The sequence below is a fragment of the Coptis chinensis genome, chromosome 6 (genome assembly GCF_015680905.1).
Source record: "Coptis chinensis isolate HL-2020 chromosome 6, ASM1568090v1, whole genome shotgun sequence".
In the NCBI taxonomy this organism is placed as follows: domain Eukaryota; kingdom Viridiplantae; phylum Streptophyta; class Magnoliopsida; order Ranunculales; family Ranunculaceae; genus Coptis; species Coptis chinensis.
The window spans coordinates 1,764,981-1,789,528 of NC_141461.1; the positions used below are offsets into that span (position 1 = coordinate 1,764,981).

At 36.6% G+C, this 24,548-nt stretch overlaps 3 protein-coding genes and 1 non-coding gene across 4 annotated transcripts; 2 read left to right on the forward strand and 2 right to left on the reverse strand.

Annotated features, from left to right (window-relative positions):
- The first annotated feature begins 521 nt into the window (after positions 1-521).
- On the forward strand, positions 522-3,113 carry LOC147490608 (protein TIC 20-v, chloroplastic-like). The gene is made up of 4 exons (XM_086565397.1): positions 522-823; positions 1,500-1,554; positions 1,751-1,817; positions 2,301-3,113. Exons 1-4 carry the CDS (start codon positions 522-524, stop codon positions 2,789-2,791), a joined length of 915 nt encoding a protein of 304 aa, XP_086421523.1. The 3' UTR covers positions 2,792-3,113.
- A 2,049-nt stretch (positions 3,114-5,162) lies between these two features.
- LOC147490609 (nuclear transcription factor Y subunit B-6-like) lies at positions 5,163-5,790 on the forward strand. The gene is made up of 2 exons (XM_086565398.1): positions 5,163-5,178; positions 5,240-5,790. The coding sequence occupies exons 1-2, from the start codon at positions 5,163-5,165 to the stop codon at positions 5,788-5,790; spliced, it is 567 nt and encodes a 188-aa protein (XP_086421524.1).
- Positions 5,791-6,951: 1,161 nt separating this feature from the next.
- LOC147490610 (nicotinamide/nicotinic acid mononucleotide adenylyltransferase-like) lies at positions 6,952-15,296 on the reverse strand. The gene is made up of 9 exons (XM_086565400.1): positions 14,924-15,296; positions 14,737-14,810; positions 14,026-14,102; positions 11,131-11,214; positions 8,675-8,759; positions 7,980-8,059; positions 7,651-7,752; positions 7,368-7,426; positions 6,952-7,289 (listed from the first exon to the last, which is right to left on the reverse strand). Exons 1-9 carry the CDS (start codon positions 15,055-15,057, stop codon positions 7,187-7,189), a joined length of 798 nt encoding a protein of 265 aa, XP_086421526.1. The 5' UTR covers positions 15,058-15,296; the 3' UTR covers positions 6,952-7,186.
- A 2,289-nt stretch (positions 15,297-17,585) lies between these two features.
- TRNAT-CGU (transfer RNA threonine (anticodon CGU)) lies at positions 17,586-17,657 on the reverse strand. Its single transcript has one exon. It is a non-coding gene; the product is annotated as a tRNA-Thr (tRNA).
- Positions 17,658-24,548: the final 6,891 nt, after the last annotated feature.

Consider the following 24,548-nt stretch of genomic DNA (forward strand, 5'->3'; position numbering starts at 1 on the left):
AAGACTGGATTTTAGATTCATAGGGAACAAACTTTCACATTTTTTTTCATATAGGATAACTTTGAATTTCTCTCATAGAACGTGGTTTACAAAATTTTCAAAAGGGGATTCCACGCTGTTAACAAAATGTTGATGTGGCAAGTTTTTTTCAGCGTGCCACATTAGCATTTTGTTAACAAAATTTCATTCCTGCCACATTAGCATTTTGTTAACAGCGTTAAGACTAGGTGCCCGTTTTAACAAGTTTGTAAACCCCATTCGCTTTTGGACGAGAAAATTTCAGCGTGAGTACAAGTTTGTTATCCTAAGAGTTCATTAATATCTCTGATTAATCAATTTCAGCGTGAGTACAAGAATGTGTGTCTGAGTTTATAAGTTTTATAACGGGTGAAGCATCAGATAAGTGTCAAAGAGAAAAGAGGAAGACAATTAATGGAGATGATTTGTTGTGGGCCATGACTACTTTAGGGTTTGAAGAGTATGTGGAACCTTTGAAGATTTATTTACAGAAGTTTAGGGAAATGGAAGGTGAAAAGACTAACATGGGTCGGCCTGGGGAGAAAGATGGTGGTGGGAGTGGGAGTGGGAGTGGTAATAATATTGTTAATTCTGGTGCTACTTTGGGTAGTGGGTATAATGGAAGCGGGGGTGGTGGAGGGATGTATGGTGGGTTGCAACCAAATATGATGATGGGTCATCAAGGACAGATGTATGGAGGAGCAGGATCAGGCTCATATCATCACATGGGTGCTGGTGCTGGTGCTGGTGGGACTGGTTTGGGTAGTCCGCGTAGTCACGGTGGAGCTTCAAGTGGGAGGGGAAGGTAGGTGTTTGATGGAGTTTATGATGAAACTGGTGACAATGTTTAGTATGCTCTTTAATTCTTCTCTCAACTTGTTCAATATTTTGTTTCTAATTGATTTTTGTAATTTTTGGATAACTTGTTGCATATTATAATTGTTAGATAAGTAGATTTTAATCTCAAGGTTTCTTCTGTAAGTTATGTTGTAACATTGAATGAAATGCTAAAAAAAAAAATGTAGCATTTTGTTGTTGATGGAGAATGACAATGTAATTTAAGATCTGTGTTGTACAATTTCTCTAGGAATTGGAACAAGAATTTTATGATGATTTCTAGTTTTGAGGTTTAACTATGGTTGGTTGTTTTTCTTGTCAAATTATTTCCTGAAGTTGTGTTTTTTTTTTGGTAGGATTCATTATCAAAAGAATAGGGAGAGATAGGAAGTGAGTGCGTTAGATTATTTAGAGTAAGAATTTGAATGGAAGTGGGCAACACTATGCATTGTGCACTTTCAGCTGCTGTAATTGGATAATGGATTGATGGTGGTGAAACTTGAAAGTTTGACAGATTTAAAAGATCCAAATGTAGGCTAGATTTAGAGCAAATTTGTTAAAAAGTGCAACTTTTTGATACCCTTAAATGAAGGTCAAACTGTCAAATAACTGAGGATGATCAGATGATGTTAACTTTGGAGCAGATTTGACAAAAACTCTGAGAGTGTGCACTTTCACAGTGGTCCAGTTAAACTTAAGGTAAGATCTAAGTTATTTTTGTTCATGGCAATGGTGTCCGCCAAAAGAGAAGGAACGTTATCCAAAAGAGTAGTTGACAAGATTTTTACTCTGGAAAGGATAATAGGTCTTGCCTTGGAACTTTATCTCCAAAGATATCGAGTCGATTTTGTGAAAGTGGGTCACTTTTCCTTTTTGTAATTCGGCTATGAAAAAGGGGTATTCTAATTTTGAAGAATATCGCAATCCATCGTGGCTCGATGTTGACAGATTACCTACAGGAGGTGCTTCCAAATACTGAAAAGAGAGAACGGTTTATTTCTTTCCTAGTGAAAAGATCCACTTGACAGTTCACACTAATAAAAATTGGTATGCATGCTCCAATTGTGAGTCCATAGAAGAGATTGCATGAACTAGTTTTCAGCATTTGCAGTGAATTGTTCTTGTATTGCTCAAAATCAGGTGTCATCAGGAATGATGTATAGCAAGTAGTTTGGACCGATTATTGGCAGCAGAATTATCTTCAAAGTTGGCCAATTGATTGGAGTTGGATGCGGCGCAGATAGTGGGGGACATGATTCAAGATTACAACTTGAGTATCGTTCACTGGCTTAACCCAAGTCCAAAGCCCGATAGAGCTCTCTTGAGTCAAAGGAAAGGAAAAATCCTCATATCTTGAAAATGGCAACTCTACTCTCCTCCTCACTAATAATAACTCCACTCTCACACAAAAGTTACTTCCTGAAAACCAGTAGTCTGACGTTGAGCACCTCAAGAAAACAACGACCCAAACTCAGCGGACCCACCAGACAGAATAATCTCAGCCGTTGTTTACTTGTACCCATTTTTCGACGGGGTACAATATGGCAAATACGTCATTACACAATTCACACCACTTCAGACAGTATTACAACCTTTAGTTCCAGCTATACGTGTTTTTAAAAGCTTTCCATTTAATGGTTTCTTGATTTTTCTAACTCTTTATTTTCTTGTTGTTAGGAATCAGAATTTTACTAGGTATGTTAGGTTTAATACCATGCAGGCTATTGTACTTGATGTGCTTTTGATTTTTCCAGATTTGTTGGAAAGGACTTTTAATCCTAGGGATGGGCTGGGTTTGGATTTAATCATGAGTTTGGACAGTACTGTTTTTCTCTTTCTTTTTGTTTCTTTGGTTTATGGCTCCACTTCTTGCTTGCTTGGTCAAATTCCTAGATTGCCCATTGTTGCTGAAGCTGCTGAGAGGCAAGTTCCTTGATCCATGTAACTTTTTTTAGAATGGATGTTGTATGATTGAAATTCATCAATTTTGTTGGCAATGTAATTGAAAGATAATGTTATATGCTTGGATGCTAATCCATTGTTTACTGCTTTCTGGTTTTTCCAATCATGTTAGAAGAATTGGTTAGTTTGGCTTATTCCATGTCATTATTCATAGTGCTTCATGTGTGTGGTTTACTGTTTTTAACTCACATTCATTTGTAACAGTGTATATTTCGTCCAGAATAACTACCAAACAATAATCTGTACGGTCTTGAGCTCAAGAAATAGTTATGTAACTGAAGAATAGTTTTACTTTTTATTTTCTTTAGTTCACTGTGTTGGACATTTTGTGTACTTGTCGGACACAAACACTCGTATTGCATGTGACTTAGGTTGTCCACCTTTCTGGCGGTTTCTCCTCCAAAAACTGCGGAAATGCATGTTATCTGTATTGACTGTACATCTTAATGACATAAGGAATACCCTAATGCTTCACATGTTACTTGTCTGTATCTTGAATTTAGTATATTTTTCTTTGAGCCAATTAAATCCTTCAGCGACTTAATGTAGATGTCAACATATAACGATCTCAGTATCCAAGACTAGATATTAGATTTGGATCATGTCTAGTGCCTTTATCAACACGTAGCTACTAGCTATCCTTTGAAGCCCTATAATCTCTATGAGACAAGCAGCTATAAGAACATGTGTTGTCAGCAAATCCCGTACTTTTACTTTCCAAATTCATAATGGGGGAGAGTCGAAATATTTCTGCTCTTGCAGCCAGTCTTGTTACCTCTTTAGTCGCTTATGCACTCCACTTGCTAGTCAAGGAGAGGGAGGTCTTTCTTATGCAGAAATAAAGGTTTTCATTTTATACCCTTGTGTGATTCGCGGAAGGGGTGGGTGAGGGTAGGGATGTCCATCTTGCCCGAAACCCGAAACCCACCCAAAACCCGAACAAAATACCCGCACCGAACCCGACAAAACCCAAACCCGAACTGAAATACATAGGGTAGGGTTTGGTCACACTCTAAACCCAGACCAACCCGAGCCCGACCCGACAATTTTGCTCTAAACCCGTTAAAAGGGCTAAAAAATCCGAAACCGAACCCGGACCGAAATCGAAATCCGGTTATAATTTCATTAGGCCCGACCCTAACTAAGCCCTAACCAAACCCTAGTTATAATTTCACTATAAAATACACAATTAAAACTATCCAACTCCTTGTTACATATTTTCAATTAAAATAACACTGTCCTTTGTAATTTATCACTTACCATATAGTGACTTCTAATAACTTGTCTTTATATCATAAAAACTCAGAACCTAATTGTTTCTATCTCACAACTCATGTACACCTCACAACTCCCCGCCTAACCTAACCTAACAACAATAATAATGAGCACTCAGCACAAATTTTAACGAAAAATATGTTGACTTCAATAAAACTCATTTCATACTCTTTTATTTTTCGTGTTCTTCAATGTTAAATGTAATTTTGGTGAGATTTGAAAGTCTGAAATAACGGATTTTATGTCGATTGAAAGCTCATTCCAAAATGTGTCTTTGTGATTTTAACCGCATACTTTTGAAATATAAATACGAGTCTCTATGTCTTGGTTTATTAGATTGTGGATATATATTTTAAATTGTTGGACTTATCGCTAATTATTACTAGACGGCCGCTATTCAAATTTCAAAGTGGTGTGGGCTTTGAAGTTTGCAAATCTTCAATTTTTTTTGTAATATAAATGAAGTTTTAAACCGACGCGAAAAAAAGAAAATATATGTACCTAAATCAGTTAAAGAGGGCTTAGGGTATGGTCGGGGCCGTGGCTTGAAATTTAGATTTTATGACCCCGACCCGCCCTATAGGATTTTTGAGTACGGGCCTACCGAATTCTAATAACCGAAAAGCTTTTAAATGTTTAGGATTTGGGCCAAATTTAACCCGCCCATTGCCCACCCCTAGAGTGAGAAAAGAGAGACTTGTTATTTTATTGCAAGTAACCAATCATAGTCGATTTCGGACGTTTTTTTTGTGCTGGGTCACGTGTTTTAGTTCTATCCTTATTGCATTGACTTTTGTCATTTTCTTCGAGATATTTATGTGGCAACAAAAAGCATGCTTTTTTTGTTGTTGGACTCATTTGAATTCGTAGGAGACACATAAGCTTACGTACCCCAGATTTTGTCATCATAAAGCCAAAAGTCCAAACCCACTTGGCGACAGTTTAGAAACATGAGACTGGGAGAATTACCAAGATCCATTAATGGTCTTTGTAGTGCATGCACAAGCATTTAGTAAACTGTTTGAAAATGTTGTGCACGCCACTAGCATCTACTGATTCTCACATAACGCATGCGTCTCGTATTCGGTATTTCCAGCTGCTAAATGACCTGAATGGATTATTTTAATTAATTTATTAATCTTATTAGGGGTTAAGTTGTCTGAAAGTGCGAACAACAACGATGAGAATTCCACTTGTACTGTGCGTGAGCAGGATCGTTTCTTGCCAATAGCCAATGTGATCCGAATCATGCGAAGGATCCTCCCCTCTCATGCAAAGATCTCTGATGATGCCAAGGAAACTATCCAGGAATGTGTATCTGAGTACATCAGTTTCATAACGAGTGAGGCAAATGAACGATGCCAACGTGAGCAGCGCAAGACCATCACTGCCGAGGATGTACTTTGGGCCATGGGCAAGCTTGGTTTCGATGAGTACATTGCACCTCTGACTCTGTTTCTCCATCGCTATCGTGAATTTGAAGGTGACCGTGGTTCGATAAGGGGTGATCCTTTGGCGAAGAGAACTATGGAGATGGCCCCCTTGGTTGCTGCAGCATATGGACCACCTTTTCATGTGGCTCCTCACCAGGGAATTTTAACACCACCAATGGCCAATGGGTTTGTCAAGGATGGGGTTAATATGAACTCAGCTCATCAGCCTTCAATGGCTTGCTTTGATCCTTATGGTTTTAGATAAATGTCCTTCTATCCTAGCAAGGACATATAGACTCAGTTTCTGGAGAGATGGGTTTACATGGTTGATAGGTGATGAGTATTGTAAGTGAAGAATGAAGAAGACATGGATGGTTGTGTGTTTTATTAGTTTTTATGTTGGTTTAGTTTTCACTCTGTCTATTCTACTTATCAGTGGTTCTCAGTCTTCTAGTGTATCAGTGTATTCCTTTCTGCACGCAGTGGGCATGTGAGGAAACTATTCTCTGGTGAATGAAAGGAGTAAGCGTTTGTTTGCTTGTTTTATATACCATAGTTTCTGATAAACATAATTAGCCTTCGCACCTTAGATGGTTTTGAAGAATACTTCAATACTACATACTAACTATCGGCATCATCTGTTTATCGATGGTAGAATAAAATTGGTTATAACAGTCTCAACAAATTTTTGAACAGTCTCAACATATTAACTAAATTCCCACCTAGGAGGGAGTCCACGCCATCGATATTAGATATAGGCATCCAAAACACATTAGAATTCGAAATCTCACCAAATTTGGTTAGGGTGAGAATTCTCATAGTTTCCAAAACGCAGTCATTTCCATGAAAAAATAACAGATTAATTTCGAAGTAAGTCTTAACTCTTGAAAGTCAGTTCTAAACGCATCCTTGAATGACATAATATTCCATGGTTGTGAACAAATTAATCACTGAATTTTGCGCATTTTTAGCTCTTATAATACAGAAGGAAAATTGTTATGAATAGGGAGCTCTAATGATAAAAAAGTTAGTTCAAGCGAGAGTATTACTCTCCCCTGCTCAAAGCAATTTAAGAGTTGCTCACTACGGGGAATTTTATAATGCTTCCACGATCCCATCCCAGGGGCATTCGGTTGCAGCAGCGAGGTTTGGTAGTTATAGGCTCCGTCAACCTGAGCAACAATGTTACTCCCTTCCCTGGGCGGCTGGGCATTTAATTTCATAGCAATGAGGGTGAGGTGAGCCCAGGTTCTGAAGTGAGGATAGAAAACAGAGGGTGGCACAATTAAGAAAAACTTGTCTTCTAAACTGCTCCCCTCAAAAAAAAAAAAAAAAAAAAAAACACAGCCAACCAAATGGTAGGCCCTCAGTGGTCTGGCCTGGAGCCCCGGAGCTGGTCCTGTACTTCCCCTACACTCTCCAGATCAACGCCAAATAAAATAATTAATATAAAAACACTTTGAATGCAGTAGATTTAGATCCGCATTTTACATGAAAGAGACGCTGTACAAAATCACTCTACCAGCACACCTAGTAACTTGTTTGTTTCATGTGAAATGCCTACGCCCACATTAATAACACCGTCCTACTAAGAAAAGTCTGTAAACTCAATTCATGGGTTAAGCATAAAGGTCTGAACCATGATTGATAGCCCAAATAGCTCATTTGTTCGCTGAATCCAAATACAAAGATTGTTGTTTGACATACTCAATTACTTCATCTGGGGTTAGATATTTAATTGACAGCCTTCTCGAAATGCATTCCCTGCAATGAGAGACAAACATAAGACTCCTTATACAGTTTATTGGCTGGTTTTCAGTGAATAAAGTAAATATTATTTACCTTACTCTTGTTGAACTTATCTGATTTGGCACCAGCTCGTCGACAACTTTGATGTTATTCTGGAGGGGAAAAAAATCATAGTAACAAATTTTTAGACTGCATTCCTCTATAGACTTCACACTCCGGTAATATTCACCCATGGACTGGAAATGTGTTAATAAGTACATAGATGGATGATATTATTTTGATTAATTAAATAATTGTGATTTATTGACGACTCATCATACATTACGTTAGAACGAAACAACAATGCGCAGTATAACCAAATATTCCTCTTTATTACCTTATATTCATTCAAAATGTCATCAGCAGAAATTACACTTTCAATGTCTTTTCCTGCTCTTCTTATGCAGACAACACCATAATCTCTACAAATAGCCCTGACCTAAAGAATAAGAACAACTTAATCAAGTTTTTAGCGCATATGAAAAAAAAATAACAATTTGTTCAATATGTAAAAAAAATTAGCATTAGCCCTCACCTCTTTGCCCTCAATAAATAAGAAATTTTTAATCAAGCAGGCGCGCAACAATTCTAAGGAAAAAAAAAATCTAAGAAAGATCTACTTATTTGAGACCAGTTCCACTCTTTCCTTTATAAATGTTCAAGTACCTGTTCACGGATCCATACTCCAGGAATACTGAACGATTCAAGCAGATCAGAACCACAGACCAGCATTACCCTGAGGGACTCTATATCACAAAACAAATTGTAGTTTTAAAATTTCACCAGGCACACAATGAAAGCAACAGACTCCCATTATGTACCAAACATATCCCACGATAAATGACACTTCAAATTTAATTGTATTTACAATTAGGTGCTGTCAATATTAGAGGTACAATACTTGTTCCTAGAAAAAACAACTAATAAGACAACAATGTCATAAATATAAATTGCACGAGATCTACCAAACTTGTTCTAAGAAAACCACGCTAGACAATGAAAAGATACAACAGTGTGTCTCAAGTATTCATTACCACAAACTCCCCTTCACCTATAATATCTAACTTCTTAGAATCGTTGGATGTGGATTATGGATGTCAATAAACTAATTTGTGCCAAGTAGAAAATCAATCCGGTTACAGGGTTCGTTTTAGTGAGAAAATCATGAACGCCAAGTCCAATTGTCTAGAACCTAACCATCGCCACCACTGTTTCTTAGCATGCACAAGGAATTATGAAGACCTAAAATTTATTTGCCCTTTGCATTTCTTTCTTGCTTAAGATTAAAAGTCCATGCAATGTAAGAGTATACATCGAAAGAAAGATTATGGACCTCAATGCACATAATTGGTATATGTTACCTCTAGGAATTGATTTGCTCTCACAAACGGAACTTGAAATTCTAGCCAAAACAGTTAAGGTGCGCTGGTAATTACTTTGTTTAGCCTGCAAATAAATTATAAAGCTTTCTCAATAATTAATTAATTTTCAATGTAATGTGAAATTCACTTCAGATTAAAATCACAGTAAGAAATATACTCTATCTTCTAGAAAAATAACATGACATTAATACACAAAAAACACGTGTTATTCTCCATTGAATAGAGAGATTAATGTATCCCTCCAGTTGAAGAATCTATTTTTTTTTCTACCCATAGAAGAATTCAATTGGTTTTGAAAGCAAATCTAGTTCTAGAAAGTCATTAACATAGGAGACATTGCGACACTGATATACGTAAAACTGGTATGGGATACAACAAAGAACTTATGACATCCAGGACACGGATATGGTACCTAACACTTTATTTGAAGAAGCTCAGAATCTATTACAATACTTTAAGGATTCCAAGAATTAAGTCAGCTGGTATACCACTGTATGGGGTAAGTAACTTATGCCAAAACACTTGTTTACGTCACGGGAACACTTTGCAGGCAACATATCCACCCAATACATGCTTACTCAGACCTCAAGTTGTCTATGCAATCAATAAATGGAGCACTAGAAAAACCTATTTCTCAGTTGTCCCTATAGCAATGCAGTTTGGTCTAGCATCAAACAGGTCCTAGGAATTCGGGTATGTGATAACAATGTTAACATGGATTTGCTGAAGTTGATGCAAATCTGTATAAGGAATGATATATTTTCTGAAAAGCCTGAAATATACAATGCTTTCATCTGTGTTACTATGTTTTATTTGGAAAGACGCAAATCCAGAAGGTTCAGGAGCTCGAGCCAACCTTGGCATGTTGTGACAACATAATGAAAGAAATGAAAACCTAGCTATCAGGACTAATAAGTAGTATCAGGGATCATGTCAAGCAAGATCATTCTGAATAGACTTGGTATTATGGTGGAGTTCAAGCATGTGAACTTTAATTCAGTAGTCATGGATCAAGCATTCAAGTGTAACATTGGGGAAGTAAAAGTTATGATGCAATTACAGATGCAGATGTGATGCTGGTGAATTATAAGATATGAAGAGGGCAATACTCTCCTGACCCACACACACAACTTTAAAGGATATCAAACCAGACATTTACCAAGAACTACCATACTGTTGGGATGCAGAGGATGCAACAAGCAAAACCAGAAGAGAATCATAGTTGCAACTGACAGTATGAGGGCAATGAACATAGTCAGAAAGATAGAAAATCTACCTTGCTATTGTGCTAAGTAGTAGCAGCTATGCATGAACTTTCACATTGGTTACAGGCCTTAACTGTAAGCCTGTATCCATGGGTGGAGCCAGGAAACTTTTACACATGGGGTACTTAGAGAGTCAGAGTAACTGCTTTTTTCTCCCTCTTCAAACATCGTCTTTTGCGTCATAAAGTTATCATCTAGTATGAATCTAACTAAAACTACCAAAATTTGAAGTGGAGTAGTTCCTACTACTTGCTTTCACAGGTGACCACTCAAATGAGAATTTCGGACGAGTCAAGTGGAGACTCAGAGTCGTCATGCAGGATTTAACTTGGCGACTAAAAATCAGACCCCATGTGAACTATTGAGCGTTAAACTGTAAATTTATCGAGTTGAATACTACAAAAGAACAAAATGATTTAAAAGGAGTCAAACGAGACGCGGAGTCGTCATGTAGGATTTAACTTGCGCACTAAAATCAGACCCCATGTGATCAATCGAGCATTAAACTGTAAATTTATCAAGTTGAATACTATAGTGAACAAAATGATTTAAAAGGAATCATGTGTAGTTGGATTTAACATGTTTTCAGAGAAGTTTATAACCTAATATGAGCTAACCTGACATGTGTTTTATAAGTTAAAAAGACAACGGCTCGTAACAGTCCACTACATGAAAAGAAACAAGGCAGTGGCAATGCAATAGAATTACTAATGTTAAATTATCAGTAGCAAGGCAATAGTATTAGTTAGTGTTCAAAATTTCACCTAGAGCACGCGGCCCCAGGTCACTCTAATGTGGCTCCGCTAATGCCCTCAGATCCATCACTATATGGAAACCAATAGGGCAACAGATCACTTAGCTAGTATTGGCAATGAACTAGATAGTAACTGTTATTTCACTCCTCTGGATTTGAAATACCGTAGATGCTAGAGTGGCAAGATTTATCCAAGATATTAATGTAGGGGTCTGTCTAACTCCAAGATTTGTTCAAAGAAAAAGAATAGGAAAGTAGGACATTGTGAAGGTTGACAACTCGACAAACAGATACATACTGCTAATACAATTTCAAGACACAACCAGGAAAAAAAAAAGACGGTTATTCATAAACCTAGAAAAGACTATAACTGTCATAGAAAAGGGAAATCAAAGTATACTTTGCATATTAAGTACCTCCCATGAATCCACCATTACAAAAGACGAGCTTCTACATGCTAGTTCACACAATTGAAGTCGATGTTCAGCAGATACCAGGCCCTATAAAGTATGCAAAATTAATAGTGGCTTCCATATTGAGACACGTAGAACGAAAATTAAATAAATAAAATGTACAGTAAATAAAAAGTTTGCAAAACCTGAGATAAGAAAAATGTACGATAAAATAAACGATTACGTTAAATAAAAAAATAATAATGTAGGTTAAGACCTCAAGAGGCCTCATTCCTCATTTCAACGCCAAAAGGCATTTGTGACATATATACTCAAATAAGATTCCTATAATTTACTTCTCTTCCTCAAAGGTGATATTCAATCTATGTCAGCTGTTAAACATGTTCAGATGTTCTTGAGAGTTTTGCAGCAGCCACTGGACTAAAAGCAAACTCCTTGAAAACCACTCTCCTCATTGGTGCCATGAATGAAGGAGAGAGCAAGCATCTGACAGATTATATGGTAGTGACTCTCAATGAGCTACCTGTCACATACCTTGGACTGCCACTCACCCTCCACTAGGCTGGGCATTAAAGACTGCTACCCTCTAGTAGAAAAGATCACTTGCGGAATTCAAAACTGGAAGAACCGATGCCTATCTCATGCTGGAAGACTTGAACTTATACACTCAGTGCTTACAATTTTCCATGTATACTGGGCAAGAACATTTGTACTGCCAGTCACAGTGCTTGATCAAGTATCCAAGATTTGTAATGACTTCCTATGGAGTGGCTCTTCTAAGAATAGTAGCATGCACCACTCAAGCTGTCTCAAAACTGTATTACCAAAGGAGGGTGGGCAAAATATCATGGATCTTAGAATCTGGAATAAAGCTTCCTATTGTGGGTTAGTGTACAAGATCGTAACTAAAGGTGAGAGTCTATGGACTAAGTGGGTGTGGAACCAACACATTAAAGGAAAGAAGTTTAGGCATATGAAGGTACCAGAAGGTACCACAAGATTGCTCTTGGGCATAGAGAAACATATTACAGATAAGAAAAGTGGTTTCAAAGTTCATCTGATATATCATTGGTTCTGGGAGAAACATAGAAGTATGGTATGAGCCATGGTGCAGTGACAACATTCTTATTAATGATCCAGTTGCAAAGAATCAATTGCATTTACCTTTGGAAGCCAAAGTTAGTGACTTGATCACAGATAGAGTATGGAACTCTAATGTCCACAGTTTGCCGGAGGGAGAGTTGAAAAGAAAGATTCTAAGTACAGAGATATGCAATCATGTACAAGAGGATAGAGTGCTGTGGACTTTAGAACCAGATGGGATGTACAATTCAAAGTCAACCTATAATGCCCTAAGGATCCCTAGAGAGAAAGTCATGTGGTATAATATGGTGTGGGGAAAACTGGTGGTTCCAAAACATTTTTCTCCTCATGGCAACTCATGTCAGGCAGTCTTCTTACTCAAGATAGACTGATCAAGAAAAAGGTGTTAATGGAATCGAAGTGTTGTTTCTGTCACAATGCCAGAGAAAACTCAAAACATCTCTTTTTTGAGTGTTCGTTCACAAATACAGTTTGGAAAAGTATCAAAAATCTGCTGGGGCTGAGAATTCAAGGAGATTCAAAGAGAGAATGGAGGATCCTAATGAACCATATTTGGAAGGAGAGAAATGCAAGGAGATTCAGGAACACTAACTTATCTTGTACGGTGGTGCTGAACAACCTGATTTCATAAATGAAAACATACCTGCAAAGCCAGATTTCAGAGATTGATGACACAACGAGAGGAAGGATTCTAATTGAAAGACTTGGGCTTCAAGAAAAGTACAAGAGAAAGGATCCAATCCCATGTCTATGGACCAAACCTCTAGAAAATGTAGTGAAATTGAACGTTGATGGTTCAATGACAGAGGAGAGATGTAGTACAGCAGGGGTTATAAGAGATAGCGAAGGGGAGGTTCTACTTATCTACACCAGTGAAGGAGTGTTGAGGTCGGTACTTTACCAAGAACTAAAGGGCATTCTACTTAGGCTGCAAGGGTGCCTAAAGATAAACAAGTCTGAGATTATAGTAGCTACTAACTCTCTCAAAGATGTAAGAATACTCACATATAAGGAATTGCCACCATGGTATTGCCTAAACCTGGTACTTGCTATTAAGAGCATCATGAACGGCCCCTGCACTGTGTCTGTGGTTCATGTTTACAGAGAATCGAACAGGACTGTTGACTATTTAGCTAGCATATCTAGTCATCAATCTTGTAACTTTTTCATACCTCCTCTTGATGAGAAACTCAACGTATATGTAAAAGAGGATACAGATACAAAGATTTATATGAGGTTTTAATATAGGTCAGGGTCAGCCATAACCCTTAATCTAGTTCAAAAAAAAAGAAAAGATTCCTATAAATTCATCAAACTTCATAAAAATTTGTACCCCAAATCCATCAATCTTCGTCCTCATTATTTTTTCCTTTAATCACAATCATTGCTTAGAAGGAGATCCTGTCTTTCTAGTATCTCCTATTAGTGAGTGATGCTTATTCAAAAGAGTTAAATCATTAAGGATAACATACATAGTTTTTCGTGAAAACAGTGTAACCCTCTGATTCCTTCCAATTTGTTGCTTTACTTATTTGGTAAGTTTGTTTACCGTGTTATTTTTCATTTTCCGGGACCAAAATATCTAATTCCTTTTCCACATCCTTTTGACAAAGGTACTAGAGATAAGAGGCACAATTGTGCAACCACTACTGCACTTGGTGCCTTTGAAATGCATAAAACCTAAATAACACTTCTCAAAAGAAAAACAAACAGACGATGATTTGTATGTTATCATAATGAAATTTTAATCCATTGCTTTGATAACAGGCAACAGATGGCTACATACTCTTTTCATGTATCGTCATTTACAGGTGACATATAGCCTCCAAGAACATAACAACCGTCCAAACTCAGTGCATCTCTTGCCAGTTCTGTACATGAGTGAATTAATTAAATGCATACTAGAAGTTTCAGAGAAGTTAACAAAAATATAGATTTTGCTATGACAGGTCATATATCCACATAAACTATAAAAGTATTATTATCTGAGAAATATGGGTTAACGTGCACTCACACAAGTTGTAATGGTTCACATATTTTATCCACGACAATTCTTGCATAAAGAAAATTGGTTGATGCATACTTTTTCAGGATTAGCAACAATGAGCGAACAAGTTTTTTGCAGCAAAAGGTCACTAAGTAATTGATTCGGTGAAAACTCAATCGACATGTTTCAACATTTGCCTCTTTATGCATTCTAAAACTAATATGAAACACAAATTTATGGATTATATAAAAGTGGGAAGGTGTCTTGCTGCTTTCTGCTTGTCGTGCCACATACGTCCTTTAGAACACGCCAAGCAGCAGTGAGAGTGTGGACATGGGCTAGCCAACATGCTGGACGTCACAACCAGCCACATTAATGCCAATAAAACCATGGAACCTCTATGCGAGCTGACCAATTGTGTACTCAATTATCAAAGAAATAAAGTTGTTTCCTTCTCGAGTGACTGAGTCTACTTACTTTGACAGAAATCCTTCCATCTAACAAATAAGTGAACTTACCAAACAATCGCAAGTGCATATATGTAGGAGGATTGAAGCTTCCAGTTGCTAATAAAACAATGCATGTCTGGTCTCTAGTTTACCAAAGATACAAGAAAAGTCTTAAAAAAATGCTTCTAAGAAGTTATGCAAGTTGTTGTAATTCATAAATATGATAAAAAAAAAACAAATATAATATAAGCTTTACCTATTAACAGCATCGAGTGTGGTGGCATCACTACTCGGTGATGGGAAAGATAGTTTGTCCAAGGGCAGTGGAATATCCATTGTGACTTTGCAGGTAATAGTCCATTCATTGAATTTTATTGGTTCTGAGTTCATTCATAATTCTGGGGAACAAAAGTTAAGCAAGAGTGGAGACAGGTAGAAAAAAACATAAACTAGTATACTGCATTGCAGTGGGGGCGTGAGCGTATTTGCTTGGAAGGATTGCTGATTGCCATTCAAATAACTTAAGACTGAACCGCGTCAAGTTCAAATAAGACCCAACATTAAGAATTTAAGATCAGATACATTTTCTCAGCCCCTAGCAACAGAAAAACGAGGATGCTACAAACACATTGATAAATAAGAAAGCAGGGCCGGTTCTACCCTATAGCAAAATAAGCAACCGCTTAGGGCCCGATGTCAAAGGGCCCAATATATCCTAACCATAGTTCGGGATATCGGAATTCTCGGAATTCCGATAAATCTAAAAACCGAAATCCAGTAAATTTCGACCCTATTATATTCGGAATTTCTAATTTTTTCAGAATTTCGATTATTTCGACACTATATTTAGAATTCCGTTTTTTTTTAAAACCGAAATTCCGAGCGGAATTCCGGAGTTCCGTTCGGAATCACGAACTATGATTCTAACCCACCTACAGTTCTAAGTCTATTATTGTTTTATTGTGAAAAAAAAAGCTCACTATTTGTTTTTCATTTATTTTAATCCGTTAGATAAACGATTTTACATTGAAAAATTGGAAATTAGAAAATTGCATTAAACCTCTTCGTTTTCCTAGCGTTTTTGCCTTCTCCAATAAATAAACAGGCACGCCTCCCTAACTAATTAAACTTCTTCAACACCCTATAACAATTTATCAAATTGAAGCCAACACTTCAATATTATTTATATCATTATTTTGTCTTATTTGGTTTTTTATATTGTTTAATTTGGTGTATTCTCTCTCTCTCTCTCTCTCTCTCTCTCTCTCTCTCTGTAATTCTTTATTAAATAAATATATTGAAATTTCAAGTTTGTGACATTGTTGTTTGGCCATGATCTTCTACAATGTTACGGTGTAGGACATTTTTTTTATTCTTCCACTATTCCTCATGTATTTATGGTGTTTTGTCTTAGATCTCTCAGATGTGAGGATCTCCTAACAACACCCTATGTTTCTACTTCATTTTGTATTTAACGTTCTTTTTATCAATAAAATTCAATTAAAAAAAAAAAAGTTTGTGGAGAGACCATTCAAGAAAGAATAAAGAAAATGTTAAGATCAATTGTGACAATAATTGTTATCTTTTAAATTTCTTTGTTAAAAAAAAAAAATGTTTGAGGGGAGATTATTCAAGAAAGAAAAAATAAAATGTTAGGATCAATTTTACAATAATTGTTATCTTCTAAATTTTTGTTATAAAAAAAAAAAAATTGTGGGGAGACTATTCAAGAAGGAAAAAGAAAATGTTATGATCAATTTTACAATAATTGTTATCTTCTAAATTTTTGTTATAAAAAAAAAAAAAAATGTTTGTGGGGAGACTATTCAAAAAAGAATAAAGAAAATGTTAGGATCAATTTTGACAATAATTGCTATCTTTTAAATTTCTTGTTATAAAAAAAAAATGTTTGTAGGGAGACTATTCAAGAAAGAAAAAAAAAATGTTAGGATCAATTTTTACAATAATTGTTATCTTCTAAATTTTTTGTTATAAAAAAAAATGTTTGTGGGGGAGACTATTCAAGAAAGAGAAAAAAATGTTATGATCAATTTTTACAATAATTATTATCTTTTAAATTTTTTTGTTAAATAAACTAAGCATTTGCATTCATATGAAATAACGTAAACAAATCATATCGATCTATAAGATGTAACAATTTTATTGGAACTTTGCTTAGGGCCCCCGATTGCCTTGAGCCGCCCCTGTAAGAAAGTAAATCACCTCACTAGCTCAATCCTATATTCTATTGAGCAGATTTGACTTGCTCATTAACAAGTTCATTGCAGACATTAACATAAGTAGGTTCACACTAAAAACATTGCAGACCTCAATAGTATATCCTAGTACAGTATTAGGGCCAGGCTTCAACATGGGGGTCTACTTGTCCAACAATACTTGAAGCAAAAATCAACACACAACAGAAAAACATTCTTGATCAATACTTGTTTAAGTAATATGTTGTATATAAATATAACCCCTTAATCTTACTAATTCATACAACAGCTCAACTTAAGCAAATTATATGAGTATGCATGCAACAAAAAAGAGTATGTACCTTCTTATGCAGTTTTCGACTTCTAACTTTGGCACTTTCTTTTCGAGTATTTGATCTAGCAGAGGCTTATATAAGACAAACCTAGAAAAGTCCCAACATTGATTAGCTTCAAATAGATGTATGAAGTAACAAGAGCAACATTTGAAAAAACTCCAAGAATGGGAGGTTTTCAGGTGCACTAGTATGTAAGAGCCATACACTACTGGAATATTATATTTAGAGATTTTCTCAAACAAATATGTATCAAGACGAAAAAAGGAACCGATTCAAAACTTGTCTTATGATTTAAGTTTTCTTTAATTCAAGAAGTGGGTGGGGTGGAGAAGGAGAGAGAAATTGTCATTTTACGAAAAACAACTCAAGCTCCCAGCGAGGATCGAACTCGCGACCTTTCGCTTACGAAGCGAACGCACTACCACTATGCTATGGAAGCTCGCAGTTTAGCGGTTTTGCTTTTTTAGATTCATATTGTTTATTATTTTTTATGTAACGACAAGGATTATATATTCCATTGGGGGGCATCATAATATTTGAAGGTGTGGTGTTTCTTGAACCGAACCTATATTTACTACGCTGTTAACCATGTTTTGATCCTTGTGAACTGAATCAAAATATGCTATTGATTTCCTTGCTTCTTGTGCTGATATGGTTGATTGTAAGCCTATTTCTCAACTGTGCCACTTGCCCAATAAGAGTATTGCAGCTGCACTCCAGTATATCTTACCATGATTCCTCGGAATCTCACATCTTCAGTCCTTGATCTCTTCTGTATTTGAAGAACAATTGTTCATCACGATATTTCGAACATCGCGCAGCCTGCATCAACTCTCTCAATCTACCTTTTGGTTTTGCAATGTTTCCTCGGTGTATTCTCATATTCAAGCGCTTAAGAAACAACATACCGTGACGCATACAAATGCTAGTTCTATATAAAACCATAAGCAAGATCCCTAGTATACCAGCATTTCACTTCTTTAGGATTTAAAAGGCCAATCTACGCATTTTTTCTGTCATTATACGTTTTCCTTTCGGGGTAGCATAAAACCAATCTACCGCGGCACATCCGCGGTCTATCCAGTTTTACATGGCTGCCTCAAGGCAATCGGGGGCCCTAAGCAAAGTTCCAATAAAATTGTTACATCTTATAGATCGATATGATTTGTTTACGTTATTTCATATGAATGCAAATGCTTAGTTTATTTAACAAAAAAAATTAAAAGATAACAATTATTGTAAAAATTGATCATAACATTTTTTTCTCTTTCTTGAATAGTCTCCCCCACAAACATTTTTTTTTATAACAAAAAATTTAGAAGATAACAATTATTGTAAAAATTGATCCTAACATTTTTTTTTTCTTTCTTAAATAGTCTCCCTACAAACATTTTTTTTTTTTATAACAAGAAATTTAAAAGATAACAATTATTGTCAAAATTGATCCTAACATTTTCTTTATTCTTTTTTGAATAGTCTCCCCCCACAAACATTTTTTTTTATAACAAAAAATTTAGAAGATAACAATTATTGTAAAAATTGATCATAACATTTTCTTTTTTCCTTCTTGAATAGTCTCCCCCACAATTTTTTTTTTATAACAAAAAATTTAGAAGATAACAATTATTGTAAAAATTGATCCTAACATTTTATTTTTTCTTTCTTGAATAATCTCCCCCTCAAACATTTTTTTTTATAACAAAGAAATTTAAAAGATAACAATTATTGTCACAATTGATCTTAACATTTTCTTTATTCTTTCTTGAATGGTCTCTCCACAAACTTTTTTTTTAATTGAATTTTATTGATAAAAAGAACGTAAATACAAAATGAAGTAGAAACATAGGAGTGTTGTTAGGGAGATCCTTACATACAGAGAGATCTAAGACAAAACACCATAAATACATGAGGAATAGTGGAAGAATAAAAATGTCCTACACCTGTAACATTGTAGAAGATCATGGCCAAACAACAATGTCACAAACTTGAAATTTCAATATATTTATTTAATAAAGAATTACACGAGAGAGAGAGAGAGAGAGAGAGAGAGAGAGAGAGAGAATTCTACACCAAATTAAACAATATAAAAAAACCAAATAAGACAAAATAATGATATAAATAATATTGAAGTGTTGGCTTCAATTTGATAAATTGTTATAGGGTGTTGAAGAAGTTTAATTAGTTAGGGAGGCGTGCCTGTTTATTTATTGGAGAAGGCAAAAACGCTAGGAAAACGAAGAGGTTTAATGCAATTTTCTAATTTCCAATTTTTCAATGTAAAATCGTTTATCTAACGGATTAAAATAAATGAAAAACAAATAGTGAGCTTTTTTTTCACAATAAAACAATAATAGACTTAGAACTGTAGGTGGGTTAGAATCATAGTTCGTGATTCCGAACGGAACTCCGGAATTCCGCTCGGAATTTCGGTTTTAAAAAAAACGGAATTCTAAATATAGTGTCGAAATAATCGAAATTCTGAAAAAATTAGAAATTCCGAATATAATAGGGTCGAAATTTACTGGATTTCGGTTTTTAGATTTATCGGAATTCCGAGAATTCCGAAATCCCAAACTATGGTTAGGATATATTGGGCCCTTTGGACATCGGGCCCTAAGCGGTTGCTTATTTTGCTATAGGGTAGAACCGGCCCTGGTTTTACACCCCCGTCATATCTCATTAGTAAACCACCTATAGCGCCACCTCTCCTCTTCATACATGACTAACATTTTTAATTCCAAGATGACTACCATTCTGTAGTTGATTCTGTTTGTCAAGACATAAATTAATAGATCAAACCTTTGATGATTCCATCATACACGATTAGGTTGCGAACTTCCGCTCAACAAGTAACAAAATGAGAATTTTGTTAAGATTCCACAGCTAGCTATGCCAGCAGTTAAATTGGATTGCCACATGGTAGTTTCTTAAGCTTAGGTTGTTACCTAATACCTACTAAGAGGCCTCTAGATGGCAACCTAATGAGATACATTGGTAGTCTTATACATTTTTATGCTACAGCTACAATTGGATTTAAGGAATCTTCCGAGTATTTTGATCAACTGCCTATGAGTAGGCAAAATATATGAGCTACCAAATCTACTGATTTTCTTACTGTAGATTTTCCTTGTTCACATACTTGCCAGTGTGGTACACAGCACTGTTCCTGTTAATGTCAAACACAACTATCCCACCTTGGATAAACCGATCAATGTTTCAGCCATCTTGAAGTAAAGCCAAAATATGTCGAGAAACCTTACCTTTGCATTGATGGATATTGTATAATTCACCAATATGATCACAATCAGGGCAAGTAGGAAACTACAAATATCAGAAATTCTTCTTCATCGAAACAAATAAGCAGGCTCAAGTCGGTGAATTCCCCTCAGCATAAGAGGGTTGTTCAGTGCACTTCTTTTTCGTCTCAACATCACTGCCTTCTTATACTTCCGTCTCAGCATAAGAGGATCGCTCGGTGCACTTCTTTTTCGGTTCAATGTCAACGTCTTCTGTGTCTTGTACATCCACCTCAGCTTCACATCTTTTTTTCTCTGAGGAATCACCTGAAAGAATGAAGTCTTCCAGTCTCTTGTTTCCAAAACCGGAGTAGTATCTCGACCCACTTGGTTCACAGTGAGGACCTGATTAGCTCAATCAAATAATAGCATTTCAGTCATGAACGAGACCACAATGTATATTGTGCACATATTGGTAATGACAGGGAAGAAAATCAGTTACAAATAGAAAACCAAACTGTTTTAATTATAAAAAACACTTCAACCATTATGCATCTATTAAGAGGAATCACCTGTCTAGTGTCGCTTCTTACAAAGCATAAAAGAGATGAGAATCTAGCAAATTTTGTCTTCGCAATCACTTTTTTTTTGCTAAGTGAGCTAAGAATTTGTATAAGGAATGGGAAAAAGGGAAGGAATTACAAACAAGTATAATTGTAAAATAAAGAAAGGAAAAAACCAGGGTCACGGCATGAGCCTTTCCCTGTGATTAGGACATTGAGTAAATAAAGTTGCAACCCTACTAGGAAGGCCTCCAACCCAACACTCATCCAATGCCTAACCCATCTCAGTCAAATCTAAATTACGTACTTGTGGAAGCCTCCCATTTAAGTAACCATGGGGGGTTACCATATTACAAGAAAGGGGTCTCAGAAGGCATATCCATTGCAGTCTTGGCCACTTGATCTGCAGAGAAATTGGCTTCTCTCCAGGTTGAAGTGACCATGAACTGTCGCACTGCCGAGATACACTTCTTCCATCTATTCTTTATCTGCCAAGGAAGTTTGCCCGAACCAAAGGCAGACACCGCTGCCACCGAGTCAGACTCTACCCAAACATTTACCTAATTTCTTTGGACTGCTATCTCCAGACTCTCTACAATAGCTAGGCATTTGGCCATGTAGTTTGTATTGACTCCAATTTTTCTCCACATCACCAGAAGAAAATCTCCTGAAGCAACTCTAAAAGTAGAACCAATACCACCAGGCCCAGGATTCCCCAGTGCAGACCCATCACAATTAATCTTGACTGTGTCGACAGGAGGAGGCGTCCATCAACATTTCCTAATTCTAGGAGCTTTAGGCAAAAGTACCTTTAGATTCCAAGAGTTCATCACATGTAAATCAGCCATTTAATGAAAAGAATGACCTATTAGAAGAACTGCAGCAGCTCTAATCATTCTTCTAATCGTCCCTGTAAAGAGGGAAGTTGATGGTCTTGTCTTCGTGGAATATCAAATTTCTATGGCCCCAAAGAGTTACCATAGTCGCAACTAATGCCGAATCCCATAATTGTTTAATCAATGGGTTTCTAAACTTTGCTGCTTACTGGGCTTCTAGAAAGGATGTGCATTGGACTCTCATGCCAACTTTCATACTCGGCCACTTCCAAAGTTTCTGTGCGCGCTCACATTCCCATAGCAAGTGTTTCAGTGTTTCAGAGTTTCATCATGAGTCGTACATACATAGCATCTTGATGCTAAATGAACTCCTTTCTTCTAAATGCTGTCATCTACTGCTGCTGCGTTAGTTAAGAGCTTCCATGCCGTGGCTGCAGCCTTGACTTGTACATGAGAGTTCCAAATATTTGCATGCCAACTCTTCTTGTCTCTCTTCACTCTGATTTCTTCGAATGCTGACCTGACAGTGAACTCACCCCTCAAATCAACAGTCCAAACTAAGTGGTCTTCTTTAGTCTCATCCGGTTCATATTGCATTCAACCCTGCAAGCTCAATCACCTCCTTGATAGTTTCCGGTATTTCCCAATTCCCATTAGAGATAAGGTCAGACACTTTGGCTCTACATCCTTTCAGCTCCATATCAGAGATGTTTAAAGCTTGTTTGAGAGACGCAGGACTGATCCAACCATTTCTCCAAAGGTCAACTTTGCTGCCATCGCCAATGATCCACTGACATCTAGGTAGCAATTCCTTCATAGCCCATTTAATCCCATACCATATGGAGGACTTCAAATAATAATTAATCATCTCACCATCCCTAGTGAAATATTTATTTCTCATGTATCTTGCAAAGTCATCTTCTGCAGTAAGGATATGCCATGCATTTTTCATAAGAAGTGCTAGGTTGATCTCCTTCAATCTTCTAATTCCAAGACCCCCTTCTTCATATGGTTTACACACTTTTTCCCACGATGTAGTAACATCCCTACTAGTAGAAGGATTTCCGGTCCAGAGATTTTTTTTTAGAATTGTCTCTGCTTGCTTGATTGTGATTGTAGGCCATTTATATATATACTCATGTTGTATACAGGAATACTAGTGAGTACAGATTTAATGAGAGTTGCTCTACCATGAAAAGACGAGAGTTTCTCTCTCCATGAGCTGATTCTGCTTTTGATCTTGTCTACAAGTCCAGCTATCACCATTGACTTCACCTTACCTTGCACTAGAGGAATGCCTAGGTACTTTTCTGGAAGTTCACCTTCTTGTATGTTCAGCTCAAGTGATATTTGTCTTCTTCTAGCAGTATTCATACCACCAAAGAAAAGTTTACTCTTCCTTTTATTAACAGCCTGACCAGCTGCAAGTTGATACACCTCAAGGAGTTCTGAAACACATTCAATATCCTTGAGCTCACCATTCATGAAAAAAGATATATATATCGTCTGCAAATAGGAGATGTGAAGGGCTAGGAAACCCTTTGGCAGTGCATAAAGCCTTAATCAATCTCAGATCCCTTAAGTGATTAATACCCATACTTAAAGTATCCTTTGCCAGAGCAAAGAGTAAAGGAGACAAGGGGATATGAAACCACAGGGACAACCATTTACTAGAAATGAAAATTTTGTAGTCTTGAGCAGTTCCTGACCCCAGCACATCCATTTCTGATCGAACCCAAATCTTCTAAGCACCTCTACGAAGAACTCCCAGCTAAGTGTATCACATGCTTGTGAAATATCCATTTTGATGCCAAGAGATCCACCAGATTTCCTGTTGTGCATTGCATTAATCATCTCAGAAGCCATTCCGATGCTTGCTTGAACTGATCTTCCTTGAATGAACCCTGATTGCTCTTTAGAGACTAATTTGCACACAATTTGCTTTAATCTCAATTACATAAGTTTGGACAATATTTTTACTAAGAAGTTGCTCGTGCATATAGGCAGAAACTGGGGGGCATTACACGCATTTCTATCTTTGGGAACAAGGGCGATAAAACTGTTATTAAACACCCCACTCCCCCCCCCCCCCCACAATAGGCATATGAGATTCCAAAAGAGAAATGACAGCCTTACATAAATCTGACTTGATGATCTCCCAACAACTGTGATAAAAGCAACCTTGAAACCCGTCTGGACCAAGAGAGCTGTCAGCTTTCATAGACTGCACCACGGTTATTAATCTCAGCTTCATCAGGAATTTTACACAACATATCATCGTCTCCATCTGTTACAAGTGCAGGAATGAGACTCATGAGAGAGTCATTATTTTGAGTAGGACTAGTTGTGAACCTTGTTAAATTGCCAATTTCTCCATAAGCTCGAATTTATGTGAAGGGTCAATTCTATTAATACATTAGAGGCTCATATATGTCAACACTCCCCCCTCAGCGGGACACGTTGGAAATACACAGGTAGAAGGACTGGACATCTTCACCTAGTAGGAGTTGAACCTGAGACCTCTCAGAAACCAGTGGCTCTGATACCATGTTAAATTGCCAATTTCTCCATAAGCTCGAACTTATGTGAATGGTCAATTCTATTAATACATTAGAGGTTCATATATGTCAACAAACCTCTCCTCAAAATATTTGACAAAGTGCTCTTAGATATCACCTTGCTTAGGCTAGGTCCA